Raw genomic sequence first — 24,778 nt, forward strand, 5'->3', positions numbered from 1 at the left:
ACTTTCTCACTCTGCCACCCTGCAGCTTTCGCCAATCTGTAAACGAAGGCCAATGATTTCTGTCTAGGCAGCAGAGGATTTGAGTCCCTTTTTTGATGCCCAAGCTTTTGCACCATAGTCAAAAATCCTCATTTTGTTCCACTAAAATACTCTTGCTGTTTCAAGAATATTTTTTTGAAAAATGTTTAACCTTTGTGCTTTCTTTAATGGATTTTACTTTAAATATCACGGTGGTCTAACCATGAGCTTGTAGTGTGGTATGACCCATTTAGAGACACCAGTGGTCCATCAAAGAAGACGATAAAGTATCTTAAAAAAACTGACTGTAGAGAAAACATTCCCGGAGAAAGGGCGCTGAAAGCTTTCAAAGTCATTCTGAAAACATCCATCAGTTGTCTATACCTGCTTATCTATATGCAGGGATGTGGAGGGGCTGGAGTGCCCTCAAGTGATCATTGGGTGTGAGACGGTTTACCCTGTCTCACGCTGTCAGGGCAACACAGAGACACGCATACCGTAGGATAGACATCCATTCAAACGTCCATTTTGAGAAGCCAATTAAACAAACAGTCGTGTTATTGGACTGCGGGAGGAAATTAGAGAAAACTGACATCTGGAAACGGAGAACGTGCAAACAACATGAAGACCTCAGGCTGGAATTCAAACTGAGAACCTTCTTGCTGCGCCAACAAACAGCCCAACCTGAAAACGGTGGGCAATATTTTTTGCAAAAATGAGTTGCTGTCATTCATCAACTGTACATTTAGTCCCATATTTTGCTAGATATTTTTTTTTAAAAATCTCCAGGAGTTTTTGGTTTTATGTGGGAAAGCTTCTGATTAAATAACAGCCTATTAATATTACAGGGCGATGCTTAGCTTTTCAGAGAAGGCAATGTTTTTTATGTCAATATATTTAAGCATGACTTTTCCATTTTGCATTATTTATACTTCAGATATTTTTGAAAAAGGACAGGTTAGTAGGTTTTAGGAGAATTCTTCAATGCAGTAGCTTTTAAGTAACCCTCCAAGGTTATAAGAAAGTGCTTTTAAAATACTTGGGCGTCTATCAAAGTTGTACCCATGCCACGAAAAAAATCCATTAAAGACCAAAGGTGAATGTTCTGATGCCAACAAAGGTTCAACAAGTCAAAGCCATTGCAACACAGCACAACAAAAACAAAGGCTTAGTTGTTTACTTGACATCAATATTTAGGCTACAGTAAACTCCATGACAGGCGTCCAGAGGAGACTTGGAGCATTTAGCAACGAGGATCTCCTTCTGGTCTTCTGAATCATTTATGGGGGGGTGTGGAATAAAAGAAAAATGGAGCGGTTTCAGAGACGAATCAATAATAAATCAAGCATGCATCTTTTCTGGGGCTGCTGAAGAAGCCCAATTTAACCCATCCATCATGTTCAGAGCTGTGTTTCTTATTGAAATCTGTAAGGGGAGTATTGAAAGCAGCAATCAGAAGAACGGCTTACAAGAACATTTCTCCAAAAGAATTGATATGGCCAGAAGGTGTGAGCATAAGCCGGGTCAAAATGTATTTCTCATAAATCTTGTCCTGCGGCGTGTCTTACACTTCCCGGCTTGTGTTGGTTGCTGTTTAATTTCCTTCAGTGATTTGCACAGAAAATTTATTTAGCATGTGTTCAGAAAAATCAAAGAAAATTTCAGTTTTGGATTACCAGGAGTACATAAGACAGGTGCTTTGAAAATGTTGCGCAAATTTATTTCAAAAATAATTCACAACACAGATTGAATTAATGGTAAAATTATTTGTAAAAATGAAAGACCATACCTGTAAGCTGAATATCTGGTTTTAGCTATGCAGTTGTCAATGATGTGACTTTTATTAAGATATTTTTCTTTTAGTTATTTTCTTTAGTGCACTTAACCCTAACCCAATTTTAATTAAATCAATAAATGAGGATGATGTGTAACTGAAGGATCCAAGGATACAAGTAACACCTCCAATGATGGTCTGTTATGTATTTCAGAGTATATTTTATGCTTCTATAAAGTTTAGGTCTGATCTGACTCATGCTTTTATAGTCAGTAAAGTGTTCTTAAGCAAAGAGTAAGACTCCGTACAGTTGCAGGAAAGTGCATTCTGGTTGAAAGAAGTAAATTGGGCAAACATTTGAAACTTCAACGAAACCAGCATCCCCTTGTGGTGACTCAAGGTTATAACATTTTCACTTTAATCTTAAAATAAAGCAGCTGCAAAGATACATGGCCAGATTCACTTTTTGTCAAGCAAGATTGAGTTGCCCAGCCAGTCACTGCAGGAAGTTAGATGAGTGGCAGTTTGCAACTATTGTTAGCTGACATTTGGAAGGGGTGTTTATTAATTACTATTATTATTATTATTGTGAAATAACAATTTTCAATAGGTCTTAAGCATCGTTTTTACTGTGAATATGGCTGTTTTTTAAATTTAGAAATAGGTTGATAGGTTTTCTCATAAAATTAGTTGAATGTTGTGAATCTACTCATGAAAGAGAACTTCCTCATGTCTCACTCAGCTTGTAGAGTGAGACAAAAGGTCCTCACATTCACCTGGATGTGATCCAGCACCATGTGTATTGCTTTGTCTTTGAAACTTGCACAATTTACAAAAAAAAGTTGCAAAATATTTAAAACAGCAGCTGATTCTTCTGTGTGTGCATGTAGGTCTAAATCTTCTATCTGAAATGCTGTGAAAAGGCAGGACGTAGACAGCGATGCAAAAGCCTCAGGGCGTTCTTCAGATGCTCCGACCCTAATATGTCTGTTGTCTGAAATCCTGAAGACAGGATGGAGGGATGGTTTTACATTCATTGTGTGGTTTTTTTCTCTTTGATAATAGTCATTCTCCAATTTTCTAAAACCCAAATTAGCGAGGAACTACAAACAACAAAACACCCTTATGTTTGCATGCGGGGAAAACTTCCAGACCGGTCATGCTGCAAAGTTTAAAAGATCCCAGCAGTCATTTGGTGTGGAGGTGAGCCAAGTGTCATCAATGTATCAGAGTGATTAGAGGCCTGAATGCAGGTCCTTTGATGGTGTCTTCTTTGTAGCGTACAGTATTTCAATCACTCACGGCATGCTTTGGTCTCTCTTACCCCCCGCCTCCTGCAGTGGTAAACAACCCACCTCACATTTCCTGCAGAGCAAGCATTGCAGAGCTCACCTGAAAAGCTGCATGTTGCACTGACACTGACTGCATTGATATTTACATTACAAACTAGGAATAATGACTCAGAACTGAGGGCCTAATATAGCAGTTCGTGATCAAAGGAGCCACTGAATTCTGTGTGTATGGCAAAAAAAGAAAAAGAAAACAGTTACACAGCAGAAATGTCGCTCTGATTTATTAGAGTTTATATTTGTCATTGTTATTTATAGCAACAATAATTTAAATGTGGCATGAAACTAAAGCTGTGGCACAATATAGGTGTCAAAAAAATTGCTTTGTTTATAAGTATTCTATTCTATTCTATTCTATTCTATTCTATTCTATTCTATTCTATTCTGGTGTTCTCAGTCGTACTGTGCGCGCGCCGCAGGAGGGCATGAACGTTTCCCTCTCGTCTAGCGTCAGCGGTCTCCCAGCAACAACCGGGCTCGCGCTCATCTCAATCATCCGCAGCTGAGCGAAGTCAAGCCGCGCAGACTCACTCGCGCCGAAGTGGACCGGCGGAAGTGTTGCCTAGAAAATAAACGCCTTTCTAGTTCAAGCTTTCTTCGATTGAATCTGCCCAGACGGCTTGCTGTTGTGACATTACGTTACTTCAAATAAAGTATAAGGTTAAGACGCTCGGTCCGTACAATAGCCTTGCAGGTTCTATTGGTTTAAGCTAACGGCTCCTACATACGCCCAAAATAGGAGGCACAGAAATAGGTAATAAAAATAGTTCAATTAAAACAGCTTGTTTTCATTTCAGATATATTTAGACTGGATATGTCATGAAGGAAACGTCTGGGACAAACGTTCACACCGTGTATTCTTGTTATCAGCAGAGAAGGACATTTGATATGTTTTTTTCTTTTGCCCTTTAAACTGTTTGTGCACAAAAATAATACCAAATCAATGCCAGATATAGAAAGTTTAAGTTGTCATTGAAAACCTGCAGACAAGCAAGGTCCCCCACTGCACCACTTTGGATTATTTTATAGCCATAAAAATGCTAAATAAATCCATTTCGGACGTAGGAGGGTTAAACAAAATTTCAGGATTTGCCCAATGAAATTGATGTAACAATTTTCATTTTGCAATTGCAAATGTGTTGAATTCCAACAAATTTGTTTCAAATGTGTCATTCCTAACAATTTCACTTGAATTAAAAATTAGCAGATTACTGTAATATTAAAAAAAATTGTGAATTTTTTTTTAATTATTAAAGGACACAATGTCAAGTAAAAACAAACAAACAAACAAACATGTTTTCTGATTACAGAGCATCTTGATCCTGGTGTGTGTTATAACACACACCAGGATCAAGCCTACTTTTTTTTATAGGGTGTTTAGACAGTAACAGTAAGGCATCTCTGAGATTGTGAAGATACAACTATGAAGTAATATTATGCTAAATATAGCTGTGCTTAAGAAAAAAAATACAGAAAGTTAATTAGAATAACAAACACCGTAGTACAACTTAAATTAACTGGTGTGAGGGATCAAATTCCCTGGCTGATTATCCCCACTCCGTTCATAGTTCAGCCTATCACTTCTGAGAACTTTAGCCTTTGTCTGCATAATTCTGCAGGGCGTCTTTTATTTTGAAAAGCACAGAGCGGAACTGGTAGTGCCTCTCTTTCTGGCCAACTTTCTTGGAGGTCCGCTCTGCTAGAGCGGAGCAGACGAGAAACCATGGAGCGCAACAAGACGCGTCGGAGAGACTCAGCAAGCGGACGGGAAAAGTGCCAGCCTCGGAGCCTTTTCTAGGTCTCTTTCGGCGTCAGCAGACAGATTTGGGGACGTCAGTGGGTGGACGCTGACTTCTGTGCAGGCGTGCGTAAAAGTGACTGGAGAGGTGCCGGTAGAGAAAAACAGTCTTGGAGTCACCGTCAGCTACCAAAGGATAAGGAACGGTCGAGGAGAAGTGATTATAAGGAATCTGGAGTAGAGAGAGTATATAGTGACGCTGTGTTTTGTGTTTTCAATCATGTTTGAGGACAAGACACGGGGGTGCGCTGCGTAAAGTCACAGATTTGTGTCCCATGTCGGTACAAGGAGCGGCTACTTTCCTTTAAGGAATCTGCGAGAGTTCTGCTAAGAAACAAGCACTGGACTTAATAGTGAGAACGAGTCTGTGAAAACTCCAGAACCATGGTGAAGTTTCAGAACTCAGACCTGTGGATAGCCTGGATGGTTATCTTCTGCATGGAGGGTAAGTTGTGTGGCACTTCTTAACTTGTTTACTTATCCCTAACACCTTACTCTAGTTGTAGATTTACAGTGACGATAGGAAATGCTCAACGAGGGCAAATCCTCCTTACAAAACTTTCTGCTTCTGTGCAGCTAAAACAGATCCATGTGGAATTAAACTATGTCAAACAAACAAACAAGGGGATAAAAACCCGTGCCACAGCCGTTTGATCCCAACCTTCCTTATTGGAGTCTGTTTGGATCAAGCAGACAAATCCCTGGCAGTTCCACAAAAACTAAAGTCCACATTTTCAAGCACTTTCCTCTCTCTCTCTCTCTCTCTCCCACACTAGTCGCCATGTCCTTCCTGTCCAAAGCGCTTTTGATTGTGAACGTCTTATCTCTAATGCGCTCTGCTGCGCCTGATATCGCCTTTGCTCGTCTTACACAACAGGATGTCTAAAATTATTATCCATTTGCGTGTCAAATCACGCAGTCGCCACTGATACACACGGACAGGCGTGGTTACGGTGGTGGTGGTGGGACCGTCCGGGGTTTGAAATAGAAACGGAGCAGACGGTGGAGGGTTGCGCTGGTAATCCGTCCGATTAACGAGAAGTAGGCTATGGTGAGCAGCAGCAGCAGCAGCAGCAAGCAGCGCAGGAGAGCGCGCCGGGAAAAATCACTTCTCCAGAGGGAATTACACGATTTACGTGTGCAAACATTGTGCTTCTTTGCTGACCTCTCTTTACTTCTTAGTTGCGGGTTAGTACATTATTCCTGCTGAATGATCCAGCGACATTCCTCCGTTGCAAATTAAGTGAGGTTGTTCTGCTTTTGCTGTTTGTATTAAACTAGCAAACCCAGAATTAAACACTTTGTATTACAGAGCGGCTTTAGCTACAAAAAAAAACCCCTCTAATAATTATTACTACAAAATGAGTCTACTTTATTAACTAAAAGAAGATATTAATTATTCTTCCAAAATTAGCCTAATTTATCACATATCATGTATTAATAATAAGAAAGAATCCTCTAACTTATTCACTGCAAAAGAGAAAGAAATCTTGAACTCCCTCACATCTATGGGCTGGTACGATAACCTTAAGCAAAAATGCAACATTGCATGAACACAAATGTTTAAAGTCATTGCACATATTCAGAGGGAAATCTGAAGTGCTTATTCCACACAACAGTAAGTGAATTTTACCATTCTTTTCCATCTGATCCTGGAGAAGAGTTAACTTAATAATGCAAAAAGAACTGATTGACATCTTTCCGTTCCACAGCACGACTATGTCCAGATAAAACTGATAAACTTGTCCTTCTTGTAAGTGTTGTAGCCGTCTTTCATCCACCGTCTTGTCAGTGCGCAGCAACATTTGGGTGAAAGGCTGGGGAAAGCGTTGCATTACTCTCCATAAGGCCTGAGAGAAGTCCGGCCACTCTTGCGCTTTCTCCGGAACCTCATTGACAGTATGTTTAACTCTAGGAACATTATATGCCTAAAGAGTTTTGGGCACTTTTAAAAAAGCTTGATACTGGTAATCTCCACATGTCTGTCTCAGAGTCAGACACCCTGGATTCAATATTTCCTCTGAAAGAAACACTCCCTTTGCCACAATGTGTCAATCTGAGAACTAAAATTGATTGAATCTAATCCTTATCAGCCAGGTGTTTCACCCTGCTGTTCCCTTTTATTTTTAGCTGTATACCTCTGCTGACAATGTACTTTCTTGTGCCTCTGCAGCTTTACTCACATGTGGGTAAAAATGCATATTTTGATTGTTGAGATCAGTATTGGCCTATAAATGAGCAAGAGCATTACCTATGTTTGTTCTCCCATTGCATCTGTTCCTCTGGACCCACTTAGATAACTAAGTGCAAATTAAATCATTTAGGACTCCAGTGTGAGCTCTATTAACAGTCCAAGTTGTTTATGGTCAGCGCTCCTTTCCTCTTCTCACGTCTTCCAGCGTTTCTATAAATAAGCTCTGATGCAGCAAAGCCAGTATTGATTGTGGTTGCTTGTTTTGGCAGCATGTACTGACCTCCACCTTTTTTTTTCTTTTTTTTTCACGCCAGACATTGTCACTAGAATAATTTGATCAGTTCCAATAAGTGTAAGCAGACACTTCATTGTTTTGGGGTTTCTTAGCAATGAGAGCAGAGAGGATTCACTTCTGTTTAATTGTTGTTGATCTCTGTTGTCAACCGCTAGGCTGGAGGAAAGGAATGTTGTTGAAGAACTGAAAGAAGAAAAGTTTTGAAAAATAAAAAAAGAACCTGTCAGTGACCTAAACAGAACTCCTTACTGACTCAGCTTAGTTCATCGCCGGTCCTTCCAAGCTCTCAGCATTAGTTAGAGGACATGTCATGTTCTCTTTAGCCGTCATCACTCCCAAGTTACTCATAAATATTCTATCTTCATCTCTGAGTTGGTTGCATTGACGGAAAGTTGGCTTTCCTACTATTTCCTACTATTTAAAAGATTTTAACATTTGAACTTATAATAATAATCATCAAACTGTTATATTTAGATGTTATGCACGTACATTTTTTTTTGGCACCCCGCTGTTAAAAGCCCGGAATGAGTGCTATTATTATTATTATTATTTATTTTTTTAACATGATTCTGTTGAACCACATTTAAAAAGCAATGTCTGATTTCCATTGAATAATTTTCATAGCATTTTATTTATTATTACTTTTGTCTTGTTCACGTTATTTCAGTGACCAATGGGTTTTTTGGTGACAAACAGAGGTCCAACAATTTTGTCAACATGTATGTCATGGACCATTTTACAGGAAAAGTTGTGTGTAAAGATGGCTCAGACTACCCCAGAAGTCTTGGAACTGTAACGGTACAAAGTGTTTCTCAAAAGAATTGAATTTTGGGCTGGTGTTTACGAAGGTACATGAAAAATTTCCTAGTGACTAAAGCGTAAAGCGACTGAGAACCTCTTATCATTTTCCGTCCACTTTTGAATTTTGCACTACATTGTGTTGCTATGGCCCATCACTCAAAATCCTAATGAAATACATTGAAGTCTGTGGCCGCACCATTAGAAAATGTTGAAAAGTTCAGAGTAAATGAATACTTTCACAAGGCACAGTACAGCAGGGTCTATGTTCTTATAAACTGATTGGGCACTTGACACAACAAACCCCTAAGGCGATAGATATACCAGCACAGAGCTGCTCTGTCCATGATGCCCCGATTTCTTATTTTTACGATCCACCCAGAACATCGCCGCGGGGTGCAGCAGGGGCCGATCCGGGGCTTCAATCAATTCGACAAATTAAATCCAAGCGGAGGTTGTGACTGAACTTTTCAACCATCTGCTTTTATTTGTTTTGCTGGTGTGCATAGCACATCGTATGGAACATTTCAAATTAGCATTCACAGGAACGTTCAGATTAGCCTCCAGGCTTAAATCTGGCTGTCCGCATGTTTTGGATGAGAAGCCCAGTGAGAACAAAACGCATTAGAGTCGGAGACAACATGAAGTTTTCTCAAGCTCGTTGACATTCAGGGCACTTTGTGCTTGCATCAAAGCTGAACTCAGACCAATAAATCTGCTCTCCTCTCTGACCATAAGCTTGTTAACCTTTGAGACTTTGCTTAAAAAAACAGCCTGAAATTGCAAAGCGAGTCTGGATTGTCTGTTGTATGCAGCCTCGTTCTGTTCTCGAATTTCATTTCCGAGTCTGATTCCTGATCTGCAGCTCTCAGTTTTTTAGCAATGAGCAGCTCTTTGTTGAAATTACTGCTAAAAAACTCGCTGAAATATCTCTGGGAAAACAGTGTTAAACCGAATGGGTAAACGAAGTTTTACATTACAATAGAGAGAGAATGTTTACAAAGACGCACACATGGGTCGATGCTAAAGCATGAGCACACGTTTCAGTGATTTATTTAGGAGTTTTAAATAGACAAATACAAAGTGGTGCTTAAAAGTGAACAAAAATGTATTTAACATTGCACTTAAAATTCTGTAAAGTGTGGTGTGTTTTTGAATTCAGCCCACTTGCGTGAATATGTTGTAGAACCTCCCTTCACTGCTGCCTATTTAAGATCATTGTGCTGCTGGAAGTTGAAGCTCTGCCCCAGCCTCAAGTCTTCTGCAGCATCTAACAGATTTTCTTCAAGGACTGCCCTTTTTTTTAGCTCAGTCCATCTTCCCATCGCCTCTGACCTGTTTCTCCACAGTGCGATGCTCTCAACACCCTTATTGAGAGGGTGTTGTATGTCCAAGAGAATGTGCAATGTTAGAAAGTTTCTTGTTGGCCTTGTCGGACAAGACGGCCTTCTCCCAACTTGAACGTCTAAGGACTTCCTTTCAACATTGTTTTCATTCCTGCTCTTGTTTTGCAAAGGCTAGATTTGTGGTGTGCTTGAGTAACAGTTGCCCTGGTAACGGATTAGCCCACCTGAGTTGTGGATCTCTCCAGCTTCTCCACAGTTGCTATGAGCCTCAGCTGCTCTTTGACTATTGCTGTCATTGCCTCGCAACTTTCTCCTTGACCTTTGGTCGTTGGTCTTTGTTGATGCTGTTATTGAATTAATGTTCTCTAACAGACATGAGGCCATCTATACTGATGTTAAATGCAGCAAAGGTGGACAGCATTTACAACTTTTGTGACTTTTGAAAGCAATTGGTTGCACAAATGTAGAGATTTTTATTTATAAAACATTTAAAAAGCCGTCCGTCCATCTATCTATTGTCTTCCGTTTTATCTGGGGTCGGGTCGCAGGGGCAGCAGCTTAAGCAGAGAGACCCAGACTTCCCTCTCTCCAGCTCCTCCGGGGGAATCCCAAGGCGTTCCCAGGCCAGCTGAGAGAAACAGTCCCTGCAGCGTGTTCTGGGTCTTCCTCTTCCTCCTGAAGGTTGGAAGATAAAGTACAAATAACTTTGTAGTAATCAGTGTACTTTGCCAACTAAGATGTTTCTATGGCTGCTCGGTTTTGTTGTATGTTTCTGTTTCCAGTTAGTGAAAAAAATATCAGAAACAAATAAGCTTTCAAAAGAAAAATAATAACAGTACACCTAAATGCCCTTCAACACACTGGGCTTTTAAGGCCCACTCCACTCCTGTCACCCTATGTGATCTCTCCTTGATGTTTGATGAAGTCCACCTAACGTAATATACCATCTTTCACTGCTAATGCAGAACACGATAAAAAAATAATAATCATCCACTCTGAGTAATTTTCATCTGGTGAGTAGTGTCCCCTCCCACCCCACCCCCCCACCCGCCTCTTTACGCCTGCTGCTAAAAAGGAGCAGCTGGAACAAGAGTGTTGGACAGATGGAACTTTCCACCTCGATTATTTTTCACACTAAAAATAGCCTCTCAAAAAATTAAAAGACCTCTGGGACCCCGTGCAAAGTGCATGCGCACGTGTGCGGCTCACGTCTGAGCGACAGAGACATGGGTTAACTTCAGACGACGAATCCGTCCCCCTGGATGATGGCAGCAGCAGTCGTCCTGGGAGTGTGAATGAATAAAAGATGGGCAGATATTTGGAGGAGGGAGTGAGAGAGAGAGGAGCGTTTGCCCAGTCCCCTGGTCTCTTAAGCACACATTAAACTAAACCCCAAAGAGTGCACAGGGCCGCGGTGCTGTGCGGCACTTGGCCCGAGCATCTGGGCTGAACATCTGATGTGGACGGTTCACAGAGGTTTGGGGGGCTGGAGGTTTGGGGCTCTGAGGTTTTTCGGGTTGGCTATGTCTTTAATCAAAAGGAGGTAAACATGAGCACACGCAGGGAGCAGGGTGATGTTGACGCACTGCTGTTATCATTTGGGTCTGATACTGCACTCGGCGCATTTGGGTTGGATGATGAAACTGCAGGCATCGTGAAGACGCCTGTGCACTTGTCAAACAAAATTCAAAGAGATTTTTTTTGTTGCTTAAGAGTTTTGTAAAACTCTTTGATTTCTGATGCAAGTTAATTCATTTCAGATAAGAATGAGATAAGAGGTTTTATGAACTAAGTAACTTTCATTTATGATAGGGAGGACATTAAAAGCTTCTCATCAGTGAGTAAAGAATTAGAATTAAACTTTGTGCTTCACAAGATCCGACCACTCTGAGCAGCAAGATCATTTTCCCTTTCTGTGTCCCGTGTGATAAAGAGATTATTTTAAGAGCTGAGTCTTGCAGACCTGTTTTAGAACTTTATGTTTGGTTTTAGGTCCAGGAGTGCTGCATACCCATATTCCCAAGAATCCATGATAATATCTGTGTCTGGGACAGACTGTGACAGCTTGTAGACGTAAAACGAGAGGAACTTTCAGCTTGATTTTCCTCTTCAGCATGTGTCTGTGTGAGCTCGTGGTGAGCCCTTAGTATATACATATTTAAAGTCGACGTCTTCCTCATGTCATGGCACCCTGACGATCCTGCTCTTGAAACGATCAGCCCTGTTTTGCCGGCTGCTAAGGTTTTGACGGGGAGCCTTCGCTGTCAGCACTCGCGCATCACTTCAGTAGCTCAGGGAGATGTTTGCCTCATACAGACACAATGTGATTTGGATCACTTTATTGTGTGTATACTTCGAGAGATTAAGATGACTGCTTGTTCTCAGGAACTTTGCTTTTACTTCAAAGGTTAAAAGTTCGGTTTACTAAAAGTTTTGCGTTGATAAAGCAAACAGAAATAAATCCATTTAATCTGTATAATCGCAGCGTTCCCAATTTGAAGTGCAGGGAAACAGACCGATCAGAAAGAATCAGTATTGTTTCTGAGCCCACAAAATATTGAGATTAAGAGTTAGTAATCCACCTTTGAATCTCTGTAACACTGTAAATAGCCCAGCTGTAGTTTTACAATCAAACAGAAACACTTTAAGGTCTGTCCTGACGGTATTCATCCTCCTGGACCGGACTAAAATATTGCCGTACTAATTTTCTTCCAGGCACCAGTTCAAACTCTCACGTCCGTAACAATCCATGTTAATTGACTTATAATTCACAGAAGCCCTCCTACACCGCTCACTTCCTTGGGTTGGTGCGCTTGATAGATTGTGGCTCTCAGGGACTGCCACGGGGTCGTTAAGTTGTTCTCTGTTGTTGCTGAGAATAGTCGCTGTGTTCATCACTGTAAGCCTTTATGTGCACAGATCAATGGAGAAGGAAATACATTATTCCCACAGGTGTGTGGGTGGATGCGTGTGTGTGTGTGTGTATGTGTGTGTGGTGACAGACGGGGTGTTTGGGCTGATGAACCTCTGGAACATAAATTTCACTTGTCCCAACGGATCAAGGTTTCCCCGAGCCCATAATGACCTCATCAGTCTAAACCACCAATCACAAAGCTTCAGGTCAGACTGTGTTTGAGGTTCGTTAAGCAGTGCTCACTAACACTCTCTTTGATTGCTGATTTTCTGAGTTGATGACTGAATTAGGTGGTGGACATTTTAACTTGACATCAAAGTTGACAAAAATATTAAACAATCTATAGGTGTTGGTGGTCACTAATCATTTCTTTTTAACATTCATATTTTTACATATCGAGTTCCCATAAAACAATAAGTGGATCATTAGTATTTGCAGGAGTTAGGGGCCACAGCTACCCACAAATAGCTAAAATTTGCAAATACTTGAGACCCTCTCCAAAAACAACAACAACTGTAATACTTCAAACACCTAACATTAGTTCTTTAGTGGGTTAGTAGGCATTAGTAGGTATTAATATGTATTGTATCAAAAATGGAGAAGCAGCATTCAGTTTCTATCTACCTCAAATCTGAAACAAACTTCCAGAAAACTGCAAAACAGTCAAAACACCAAGTTATTTTAAATCATGGTTAGAGTTGCTTTTGATTAATAATAACAGAACGTTTGATCAGTATATTCGATGTATATTTGCTTGATGATTTTTATAATGGCAAAATGTAATGCTTGTAACTTGCTTTCTTGATTGGTTACTGTGTTATGTTTTATCACGTAAAGCACTTTGAACTGCCTCGTTGCTGAAAAGTGCTATGGAAATAAACATGACTTGACTTAAGTTGTATGAGGAGCCAGTAATTGCGGCGAGACAATTATTTATTAACATGGAACTTTAATTACCCTCTGAAATAATGTCGGTAAATGAAAGGCTGAATATTTCAAAATTTTTCATTGTGTGACTATGTTACAGCAATAAAAACACAATTTGATTAATGTATTTTTTACGTGTCTTTGACAGGGATGCCAAAAAGACTAAAGGATGCTGTCAGTTTAGCCAAGCATGAAAGTGTAACTGACAGTCGTCTCAAAGTTTCCAGGTTTATAAAACATCTTCCAAACAGATTAATCATTAATCTGTTTTAACATGTTGTCTGCTCCCACAAATCACTCCACTGGTTCCACAGTGAATGCATACAGAGAGGCGATGGTCTCCTTTTACGCACACATTAGTCTGAAGTTTTGCATGCCACTGAACATTTTGATACTTTTATTTCTTTGGTTTAATTTTCCTAAAATAAGCAGTGCATTTGCTAGATTTACAAGGATATTTGCTACAAAAGAAGTGGTGCACATTAAAAGCAGATAATATTGTAATCTTATTCTCTGAGAGCACAAATGACTACTTTTTCTGCTGTCTACCCTCATTAGAAGCAGTTAAACATGATGAGGGTAGTGTCAGGAAACGCATTGATGCTGATGTGGTCAGAGTATTACCACTCAAATGAAGAGATTTTTAAAGCACTAATGATTATTGCTGCGCAGAAGCAGCTCCACAGTGCTCCTTGGGGCAAAACAGAGAGTCTTTTCTCTGTCTACACTGACAGACGGCTCGTTCTGAGTTGTGTTTGCTCAAGGATGCGATGACGGATGTGGATTCAGCTGTGGGATTCTTTTAGAGAAGAGCTACCCAACATGAGTGCGTTCTGACTGAATATTGGCATTTTCATCTCCCCTCTCTGAAGTACAACAGCCTCGCACCAGTAATTTCAAATTGACTGTTAATTGATCCTTTCAATGATTAAATGAGCTTACAGAGCTTGATGAACCCAGTAGATGAACTGGTGTCATTCTGAGAGACAAACCGATCATATGACCATTGATTTGAGCTTTGTGTCTGACAAAGACAGCTATGCATTTTCAAAGAATAGACAGGAGATAATTTCATTTGGATGTATGCAATTTTGTAAATTGTATACTATTAAACTGATGCGTTGTTTGTGCTTGCCTGTAATGACTGCTAGATGCGGAGCCGACACAAGAAATCATGCTTTTCTGCCTTTAGACGCCTCTAAGGAGCCGAACTCTTATACATAAGGCTGCCTCAAACATAACAGAGAACTTCTAAGCTTTGGGAAGCTTCTTACTGCAGCATGAACATTTTTTGTTTGATGAAACGTTATTTTTTCATGTTTTTACCCCCCTTACTGTCACCCCGAAGCAACGTGCTTGTTAGAAATCCTTTGCCGTGTGGCCTTGGTGCCGATGAACCAAACTCCAAACCATTTACGTCTGTTGCCCTGACTCTCGGAGACATTGAGCTGCTCCGGCTCAGTCAAAATGCTGAATACTGCAAAGAGAAAAGGAGAACAGAGGGGAACAAAGTGAAAAAGGGACAGATTCTCCTGCATTAAATATGCTCAGGGCTTTTCGCTGCCATTGGTAATTCATAAAGTGGCTGCTGGGGTAAAACGTAGCTGTTTTATACAGTCGTTTTCTCTTGTGCAGAGCTCCTGCTCTGTTTACCGCCTTAACTGTACCAAAAGTCATTTGGAAATCACTTGCTTTGGTAGCAGGCTGCTAAATGCATCATTTTTAGTTTTGTTTGATTCAGTAGTTACTGGGACTGAGGAACATGACATGGAAAATAGACAAAGACTGAATATTAGAACTATTAATCAGTAAGGTGAAGATTAAAAGCTTGCTCAAAAAGTTGATGTGACATTTACTTTGCTTGAAACAAAGCTAAATCACAGTCTACACACTGATTTCTTACTGAACTGTTCACATCTCCCAGAGGAAATTAATCAATGTCTTTATTTATATAGTGCTTTTATCCAAAGTGCATTAGAGTGAGCCTCTGAGGTATTTTGGGGTCCTCACAGAGGACATTTTGGACAGAAGGTGCTTTGGATCGAATCACTGAGCCTGTTATGTAGTGGAGCCGCTCCACCTGCCGCGGCTCAGCCACCCCACAGTGGAGGCAGTCTCCTTGCAACCATTCAAGTTCAGCCAGAGAGCACAAACTTCATCCTCCCATCCTGCTGCGGACAGTGAATGATGAAGGATTGCATTTTCTTGCGGAAATGATAAAATGCTAATTGGATTAATTACTAAAAATTCAGCAATGAACAGACTGATCAGTTCTCTCTTCATGTTACATTTATGCACGCTCCTAGATTCAGGAGAGCTAGTCTTCTTATGATGCTAACTCCTAGGTATAGTGCCTATGTATTTTCTCATTACAACACAAATAGTACAACTAAAGAGTTAATAGCTTTAGCCCTTTAGACATTCTGGGGATTTTTTTATTGCCCAGAATTTTGGACAATAAATTCTTGGTCACTATCACACTCATGTCAATCAGGGCTGTGGCATCTTTGTAAGGACCTTAAATGCAACATGAGTGAAAGGTGAGCTGTGAGTGTAAAACACTTTGACTCTGAAAATTTGTGTTAACAACCTGAGTTGCTCCCGGCAAGAAAAGGTGGCACTGTAGTTTCATTGTATATTTGTCCTTTGTCTTGTGTGCTTGACTCTCTCATTATTTCTCATTTTTCTCCAAGTTGACAATCTTTCACAACTACAAGTCCAACTCCTCATTCTGTCTTCATCACAACCTCTATGTGTCTCTTTCTTTCCTGTCTCCCATGTGACCGTGAATTCAATTCAGCTCTTTTGCTTCACGTCACCTTTTTTCCCCCCCCCGTTTTCCGTTGTTTCTATTTCTTTCCAACCTCGATTTCATTCTATTCTTCGCTTACACGTAATCAAAATATCCCTCCCTGCGTGTGTCACTCCATTCTCCCACACGATTGGCCCGTCGCACAAAGGGTTCCCAGGGATTGAGGGTGAGGCTGAGCAGTGGTCCTGGGTCGTCCTGTCTATGCAGACAGAGAATGAGCTTGTCAGATATGATGTGCACGAGCAAACAGGAGGAGTCGAGTGCATCACTGTAGGCGCACAGCGAAGGCAAGGGAGATCCCATCTGCGCTGTGTTATAGCAGACTTCACCGTGCTTTTGTCTCTGCTGGGTCCTAAAGAATAGAATGAGGGGGGCACCAGGTGGGACTCTGACAAAGTGGTCGAACACACGTCTGCCGCTGTGCGCAGACTCTTTCAGATACTTCTCATCACATTTGCAGACCGACGCTGGGCAGAGCATTCACATATAAAAAAAAACGTACGTGCATACTCTGCTAGTCGCACAGGAACGTGGCTTCGCTGATGGACACAAGGACACATAACTGAGGCCTAAAACGGTTTCGTACAGAATGAATCAGTTTCTATGTTTTAATCTTTTTTTTTTCCTCATCACACTGCAACACTGCCTTGCTAAGGGCTAAATAAACTTGTGCTCAAGCAGCTATTGTGCATTCTGTGTGAGCATACACTTAGACCCTTGTTACATGTTTATTTTGTCATCCAAAGAAAGGAAAATAAATTGACTTGAATGTATTTGTTGCTTCCGACGAACGTATCATGCTGAAACTCTGTTGAATGATTTCCATTCGCAAGTGAGACTGTCTTTAATGGGCAAATCCGATTAAATAGGAATGCTTTATAATTTATTCCTATTTTATGACGATGAATTACTTTGTACACTTATTGCCACCGTATTGTGCTTATTAAATCAAAACCACAGACATACAATTAGGGAACCGTTGTTGAAGGTGATATGCACAAGATATGCACAAAGCCGATTAATATAAAAAGTTGTTTTACATTTTAATAAAGCTGGAGCTAAGAATACAGCAAAGTCTACAAAGCAAAAATACAAAGCAATGGCTGGAAACTTCTGCTTGCAAAATTGAATCCAGAATGCAGGGCAGAAGAGACTGATAAGGAAGGAAACAAAGATGTAAAGCAATTACAATATGAAAAACAAATTGAGATGCAAACAAATTGAGAAAAAAGACCAAAGTTTACACAACATGGCCGCAAGATCCACAGACCATGACAGGATGTAGTTACCAATGTCTGTGCCATTACCAGAGATGGCTGCTGATCCAGTATCCAGAAATGACTTTACTGGCAATCTGTCCAAAAATCTGATTTAAGATCCAAATCTAATTCATCTGCTGTCTGAATAAATCCTCAGACTGAGCAAAATCTTGTTAACTAGCCAAATGATTACTTGGACGAACAGGGAAATGTCTGACATTTTTCTGGGTTTTCTTTGCTTCAACAGTTCCCAAAAATATTATACTTTGTGTACAATTTATTTTTTGATGGGTTCTTAAAATGATTTACGGTGGTCTCTTCTAAATCAGGTCAGCTTTTATTTTTGGGATTCCAGTGCTGCTGCATTACGGTGCTTTACGCAGTTATTTTCATGTTTTTCTTTGCCTTTACTTCAGCAAATTTAGTTGGGGGGGGAAAGAAAAAAAAAGTTTGCTATTGTATTCTTACAAGAAATAAGCAGTTGTTTTTTTTTTCCTTTTGTGACCGTGTTCTGTCGTCTATGTTTGAACAAAATAAGGGGCATGGATATCGAGTGCACCATATGTTTCTGTGCCCCCTCCAACCTTTAATCCATGCCTCTGCTAGATTATCTGGTTGCCCTCCCTGGCAGCCTGGAGGGGGCTGGGGGAAACTTAGTCCAGTATGCTGCACTTTGCCAGTATGAGTACTGTAGTCCTAGTGTATTCATTATGCACATCCATTCAGCCCAGTAAACTGCAGTGCCAGAATTTGACAAGCCAAATTCATCATTAGGACCACATAAAAAAAAAAAAAATACCAGCAACCCACCCAGCCATACAACACAACACACTCAAAGGTCCTCATCAATCCCTCGCTTATGCAGTAATATCTCCAGGATTTTGCACAGACTTAGCTGACAGATAGTGCCAAATAGTTGTGTTGTCAGTGATCCTAATAGATACTCTGAGTGTGCATGTTCTATTTGCTCAGTAAAGCCTTTTAGGTGCATCCTCCAATATGCAAGATATCGGAGGAGCTTTAAATGAGCATAGTGCAGTAAAATGAATCTTGTCCTTCAGGACACTGTCAGTGACAGATGGAGTAATAAAACATATACATAACAAGAAGATACTGATTCTTTTATGGACACCCTAAAACTCCCTATAAAAACAGAAGCTGCCACGCTATGGAGCCAACATGAAAAGGTTCATTTGTAAAAAGCTGCTTTAGACTAAAGACGGTCACTGCAGCTTTTATTTTAAGCATAAGTTGACACTTATGTAGTCAACTACAATTAACTACATAAAGGGTCTGGAAAAAGTTTATTTTTTTATGTGCAATCAAATTGCACAGTTAAACCTAAAATCTACTCCTAGGCGGTTTTTGAAGTTTGGAAAAGTTTGCAATAAATGTTTGTTCTGTTATATTTTGCCGTACACTATTAAATCAATTGAGTTTGCGACCTCTTGTCTCCTGCTATTTCTGTTTAGCAAACAGCATTCGCAGTGTGTGACAACTAGGAGTGTCTCTGCTATGAGGCAGATCTGATGTTACTATTGATGCACTCAACAATCTGAGTCACTAGAGCTTCATAAGTAGCCAATATGGTTCAACTGACCAATCGCACACAAATCAGTCCAACGCAGTACGATTTGATGTAGCCGGATAAGACACAGTTTAATGTGAGCTGTGGGATGTTCCTTTTCACACATTGCCCTTCGGGGTCCACAAGACACAAAGTGTGAAACTCATCCCTACTGTTTACAACATAAACACAGAGACCATGAGAGAGACAAGGTGTTGGTAATTTCACATATAAAGGAGGGCGCAAAGTTTGCCAGCGTGGTTGTGACGAGAAGCAGTGCAAGACAAGAGGCTATAAGAACAAACGATGTGATTTTCATCATGCAGCTGTGACAATGAACCGTTTCCAGTACTGACTATGCTGGGTTCTTTACTCAATAAACCTATGGAGAAACATTTGCTTTTGCAGATTTTAAACAAAAAAAGTATTACTGCACATATGTTTTGAGGTTCACTGGATGCAAATATTTGTCTGATATATTATGTCTTTCATCAGACTGGGCAAGATGTTGTGGATACAAACATTTAAACACAGCATCCAAAAATCCTATGGCTACACTGGTGCTCTTGGATCGTAGGGGTGTGTTACTAAGTTAATAAAGCCAAAAACAGTGAGCATAAAGTCACAGTGCGTGACATCTAATGATACATATATCATATATCATAGCCACATTTGATTTCTGGTTTTAAAATGTACATGGGTTGAGATGAAGCTGATAAAAAACGTGAAGTTTTCTTTATGAAAAGGATACATGTGTGAACTCCTCCATGTTTTTCCTAGTTGTAGAGAAGACTTGACACACTTGAAGGGATTGAAGCAACTTTAGTAAAATTTCATCTGGGTTTCAAAGGATTAAAGCGATGGCACTCATCTGTTATTTCCAAGTCGGCACACAGTGTTCACCCGGCTGACTTTTGTCTTCTATGTGATATAATCCCAGGAATTATTCCACTAATATCCAGATTTAACAGTAATTCCTGAAAAAAGAAAACTTGTATTTCTTCTGCTCATTATTATTATTATTAGGTCACAGGAAGTACTTATTCTCCTCAATTACAACTTAACCCAACATACAGGTGTAACCAGGTGACTGTGGCTGGCTACCTTACTTGATGTAAACCTGTTAATGTGTCTGATTCACTTTTCTCTTAAAAACCAACCCCTTCAGATTTTTTTTCCAAGCCCAACTATTGTCTGGTTGCATTGTTTGCATTTTGTTGCCACTAATTCAGCAGCTCCAACATCACTTGGCATCATGGGGGAGACGTTCTCCTCATGATATAGCAAAGACGCTTTTCGTCACCTAAGGGCTAATTGTGTCTCATTAGATATTTTACTGATCCTTTCCTGTCAGAGTTGCTCAGAAAGCCAAAGCCCTCCTAATCTCCTTATATATGAGCAGAGATTACAGCAGTTTGCATGGCAAGGTATCTGGAAACATGTTTGCAATTAAGATAAAGAGATGAGAAGAAGAGAGCATTAATGGGACACAAAACAGGATGCAATTCTTGCATGCACTGTTATCAGTCAGTTTGTCAGTAAAACCACAGTATGTGATTGTACTTTGAAACAAACATTTTACTGACTCACTTTCATCTGGATTTAGGTATTTCTTCCTATCTTCCTGCTTTTTAACCAACCAATTAACAACACGACTATGACTTTATTTAAGACTAAGAGTTCATAAACCTTTGATGTAATTCATTCTCATTACATGGATTCTTTTTCATGTGGCTCATATCTTGTTATTACCACTTTCTGCTCCCCCTTCTCTTGACTGTGGCTGCGGCAGTGAAACAAGCCTTCCTTGTTTCCACTGTGACCAATGAGGCCGTGACGTACTTGCCTTCTCTGATGAACCATGGCGGCTTATCCATACCCAACATGTCTGCCAAGGGATGATTTCTGAATATGGAACAATGTGTAACCTATTGAACATAGGGAGAAATCTTTTGCTAAGATGGGCCTTGCTACAGATTATATTTGCCACGTGCTTCGTGACCCCGCTTTATAGATTATGGATAGCTTTGGCTTTATTTGATCAGTTTAGCAGCAAATGAGGATGACCTCACTCATGAACCTGCGAGCATGCAGTACGTCATATTTCAGAAGGGCTTTGCTTTTTTTTTTTTTTGCAACGCATGTAAAACCTCCATATGTTTTTGAGTTGATATATTTTCCCAGGCTTAGTTTAAAAATAGAATATGAAATGAATCAGTACTTATTCAGATTACTGAACTTTTTATGTATTATTTCTCAAGAGACAGGTGGGGAAAAAATTAAGTTTACTTAACAGCCATGCCTCAGTAGATTTATGCCCACTGCCAGATAAAACCAAGGTGTATAATTGGGGTTAAAGGAGGACACAGATAAACAAACTCTTGACCTCTTTCATCAAACAGACAGCTCACGGGATGTGAGTGTAATGATGTAGATGCAGCTCCCGGTCTGTACTGCACTACATTTTAAATTAAAAAAACAGTATTTTGTGATCAGGATTGGAGGACAACAGATTTACCTTCCAGCGTAGTGCCTAATAGATATGTGTGTGGGTAATTTCCTCTTGATTGTCGGTGACAGCCTGCCGGCCAGCTCCCTATGATTGTAAATGGTGACAGGATGCATAAGGGATGATGAGATCAGATAAATATGATTGTGCAAGCTTGTTTACTATTTCCGTGCTTGCAGAGGCAACTGGAAATCAGATCTGGAGCAAATTGGGAGCTGGTGAAGGGCTCAGGATGACTGCAGTCTGATCAAACCCTCTGAAGCAGCATTTTGATGGAAACAAAAACCAAGACAAAATGTAACAAAATGTAAATTGATGTCTTGGCTGATAAAGCTTTTGATTACATGGATACTGATTATGTTTTTTTTTCTTAGTTTATTACTAGGCTAGTCTCACACTCAATTTTACTGACAACTTTAAATTTACAATTTTCATGACAGGGATATGCGTTAAACATCTTTTAATAAACGTTTTCTTTAAAACTGAGTAATTTTTGTGTTTAACTCTACTTCATATTGGTGGATGTGTTTCATTTACACTGGAAAAATGGTTAGACAAAAAAGTCTTAAATTTGTCCTGCATAAAACTGTGGAGTCGGGCTAATGGAGAGACCTTGGTAACCAAGGAGCCTTACTGCTTTGACTTCCAGTGCAGTTTGATTTTCTGACATTTGGGTAAAGATTCTAGTTCACTGGTGTCTTCTCGACAAAGCAACTTAATTTTATTGTATATTTCTAATGGCCTATTTGGTAAAAGATAATTTAATTACAATTAAATTGTTAATTCATTTACTGGAATTAATTTCAGTAACAACATATTTAAAATTATGCATCTGTTCACTAAAAATAAAAAAATTCAGATTCAGACATAAACTCTCGTATAGTTTGTCATTTATGTCACCATGTACTCATTTGTTGAGACCAATTCATTTGGATTAAAGTTACGTGCATTAACAATGTAAATTCCTAGAGAGAGATTGACGTCAGAGAGATTCTATGTTCTTCTATAAAGTCTCCTGTTTACATTTCTGTGTATGTTTCCACACACACAACACACACAAACATATATGTATCAACACGTTTGCACACATCCACACAATGTCAAGCAATCTAATTAGCCACCATCTTGTCAATTGGGGTAATTACCCAAAAGACCATTAAGTCTTTTCTCCCCGTCACAGCTGTAATTATGGCAAACCAACAATGATGTGCAATTACTGCTCGCTGTCATTGTTTTAGTGCGATGTGAAGGCAGTAAAGATGACACAAGGATTGCAAAGAGGACTGAAAACACTTTGTTCAATATTAGTAAGGACATCATCACACAATGAAACAAGCTGAGTCAGAGGGACCAGGTACGCCAAAGTATCCTTAAAGGGACCTGTGGGCTCTTCATAGACATATCTCATAATCAATGACAGAATATCAAGTGATCCATCTTCTCTGGCCTGTAAACGCTTGACATTTTCCCTTTATGAAAAGCTGTGAGATGAAACGCGGGGTTTTAACGATGACATGAGATGATCAATGACTCAATTGTGCTCGGCTGGAGAGTGCTTTAATAACGTCGGGCATTGTCCCATTCCACAGCGATTTCTCCGTATTTACAGGATAATATCCCCATTGGAATTCAGGTCTCTATAGCCACTGCCGAATGTGTGCCTCCTCTTTTGTGCCGGGTAAATAGGGAGAAAAAGAGCTGCGTAATGCTTGGGGAGTGAAAGTGAGAAAGAGAGAGGCAGTAACAGGGAGAGATATAGCTTTTTCTTTATTACTGTAACACTGGGGGATGAAGGAAGATGTGGAGATATGTTTGGTTTATTTGAGCACAATGGAAAAAAAAAAAAACATGCTCTTTGTTTAACTGAGGATAGCATGGAATAGCAGGAGCCTTTGAGACTGCCATCAGTGTGCCTGCACAGCCACAAGAGATGCTATTCACCATTGTTACAGCAAAACAGTGTTCAGATAAAAGCTTGTGAATGCAGGTTGCAGAGCAGAGTTGCTACAGCAGTTGCGGATTACACCACTACTATTCACAAAGGGAAGAAAGAAAATGACTCCAATTATAATTACTCCTGTTTTAGATTAAGATGAAAAATGAATGTTGCGAGCTAGCTGTGTGAAGCTGAAATGAGGCGTACATAATTCAGTGTTTAATAGCTGGTTATCAAAGCATCACAGACACCGGAGGGGTGGGAGTGTTGCGCTAAGGGCTAAATTCTTAAATAGTGTCAGTGAGAGCATAACTGTGGACTCGTTGATTGTGGATGGGTGGATGAAAGCGGAGCTGAGAGTTCAAAACAGCAGCATTGGCACATTTTACACCTGGCTTAACAGTCAGCGTGACGCTGAACCTGAGAGCGCGGAGGAGAACTCAGGGTAGCTGAAGAGGACGAGCTGTCTGGTGTTCACAGCTTAACACTTTTGTGCAGGAATTGCATTGAAATGGTCCTAATTTATTTCGACAGCCATGTTGACAGGAATGTGTTAGGTTTGAATTTTACAGAGGAGAGCCTGATGTGTTTTCACAAACAGATGGCCTGAATGCAACGTTTTAATTCTGGAGTTTCAGATGTTCCTCCAGGGGCAACAAAACATTATAGATCTTCATGCAGTGGAGCTCTTCAGGCATTTCGTCAACTGTAGATCACACTGTATGAAGCTCCTGGTTGCATTGTACATTTTTGTGGAACATGGGGGGGAAAAAAACAAAACAAAAAAAACCAGACGTAGCCTCAATATAGATGTTTGTTGGCTGCTATGTACTTGGCAGTACAACAAGATGCAGTCGTAAACATGCTTAAAGTGGCTCTTCTTCCTCTGTGGTTATGTTGAACATTTGATCCTACTTGATGAACGCTGCCTGTCTGAGCTTGCGGTAATTTACAAACTCACTTTTCCACCTAAAAAGTTCTTAATAGAATCCAACTTAAATGAAGTCCATAGTAATCCTTTAATGAGAAATGTTGTATCAACTTTGTTTTAGGTTGTTTTTGTTAATAAAATACACAACTTACTAGAAATGAGTGGCAAAGGTGTTTTCTGTTGCTTTCTCTGCCTCAGGCATGCAACATTTAGCGTTAGAAGTAACAGGGACGTCCCAGAACAGTGCCATCCTGCCAAATATAAACTACTTGAGGTTGCTTTCGTAATTACGACTGCTGGAAGGATATTTTAGTGAAAAGTGTCTCTGAATGAAAAAGCTCATGCGTGGTT

At 40.0% G+C, this 24,778-nt stretch overlaps 1 protein-coding gene across 3 annotated transcripts in view; it reads left to right on the forward strand.

Annotated features, from left to right (window-relative positions):
- The first annotated feature begins 4,828 nt into the window (after positions 1-4,828).
- igsf11 (immunoglobulin superfamily member 11) overlaps positions 4,829-24,778 on the forward strand; it is a 109,492-nt gene continuing 89,542 nt past the window's right edge. For 2 of the 3 annotated variants that reach the window (XM_008426055.2, XM_008426057.2), the window contains exon 1: positions 4,829-5,384. In XM_008426055.2, coding sequence (XP_008424277.1) covers positions 5,324-5,384 — 61 coding nt within the window. In that variant the 5' untranslated portion in view covers positions 4,829-5,323. The remainder of the gene's footprint in view (positions 5,385-24,778) is intronic. The other variant, XM_008426056.2, reaches the window with a different exon arrangement.

Source organism: Poecilia reticulata, linkage group LG13 (assembly GCF_000633615.1).
Source record: "Poecilia reticulata strain Guanapo linkage group LG13, Guppy_female_1.0+MT, whole genome shotgun sequence".
Lineage (NCBI taxonomy): Eukaryota > Metazoa > Chordata > Actinopteri > Cyprinodontiformes > Poeciliidae > Poecilia > Poecilia reticulata.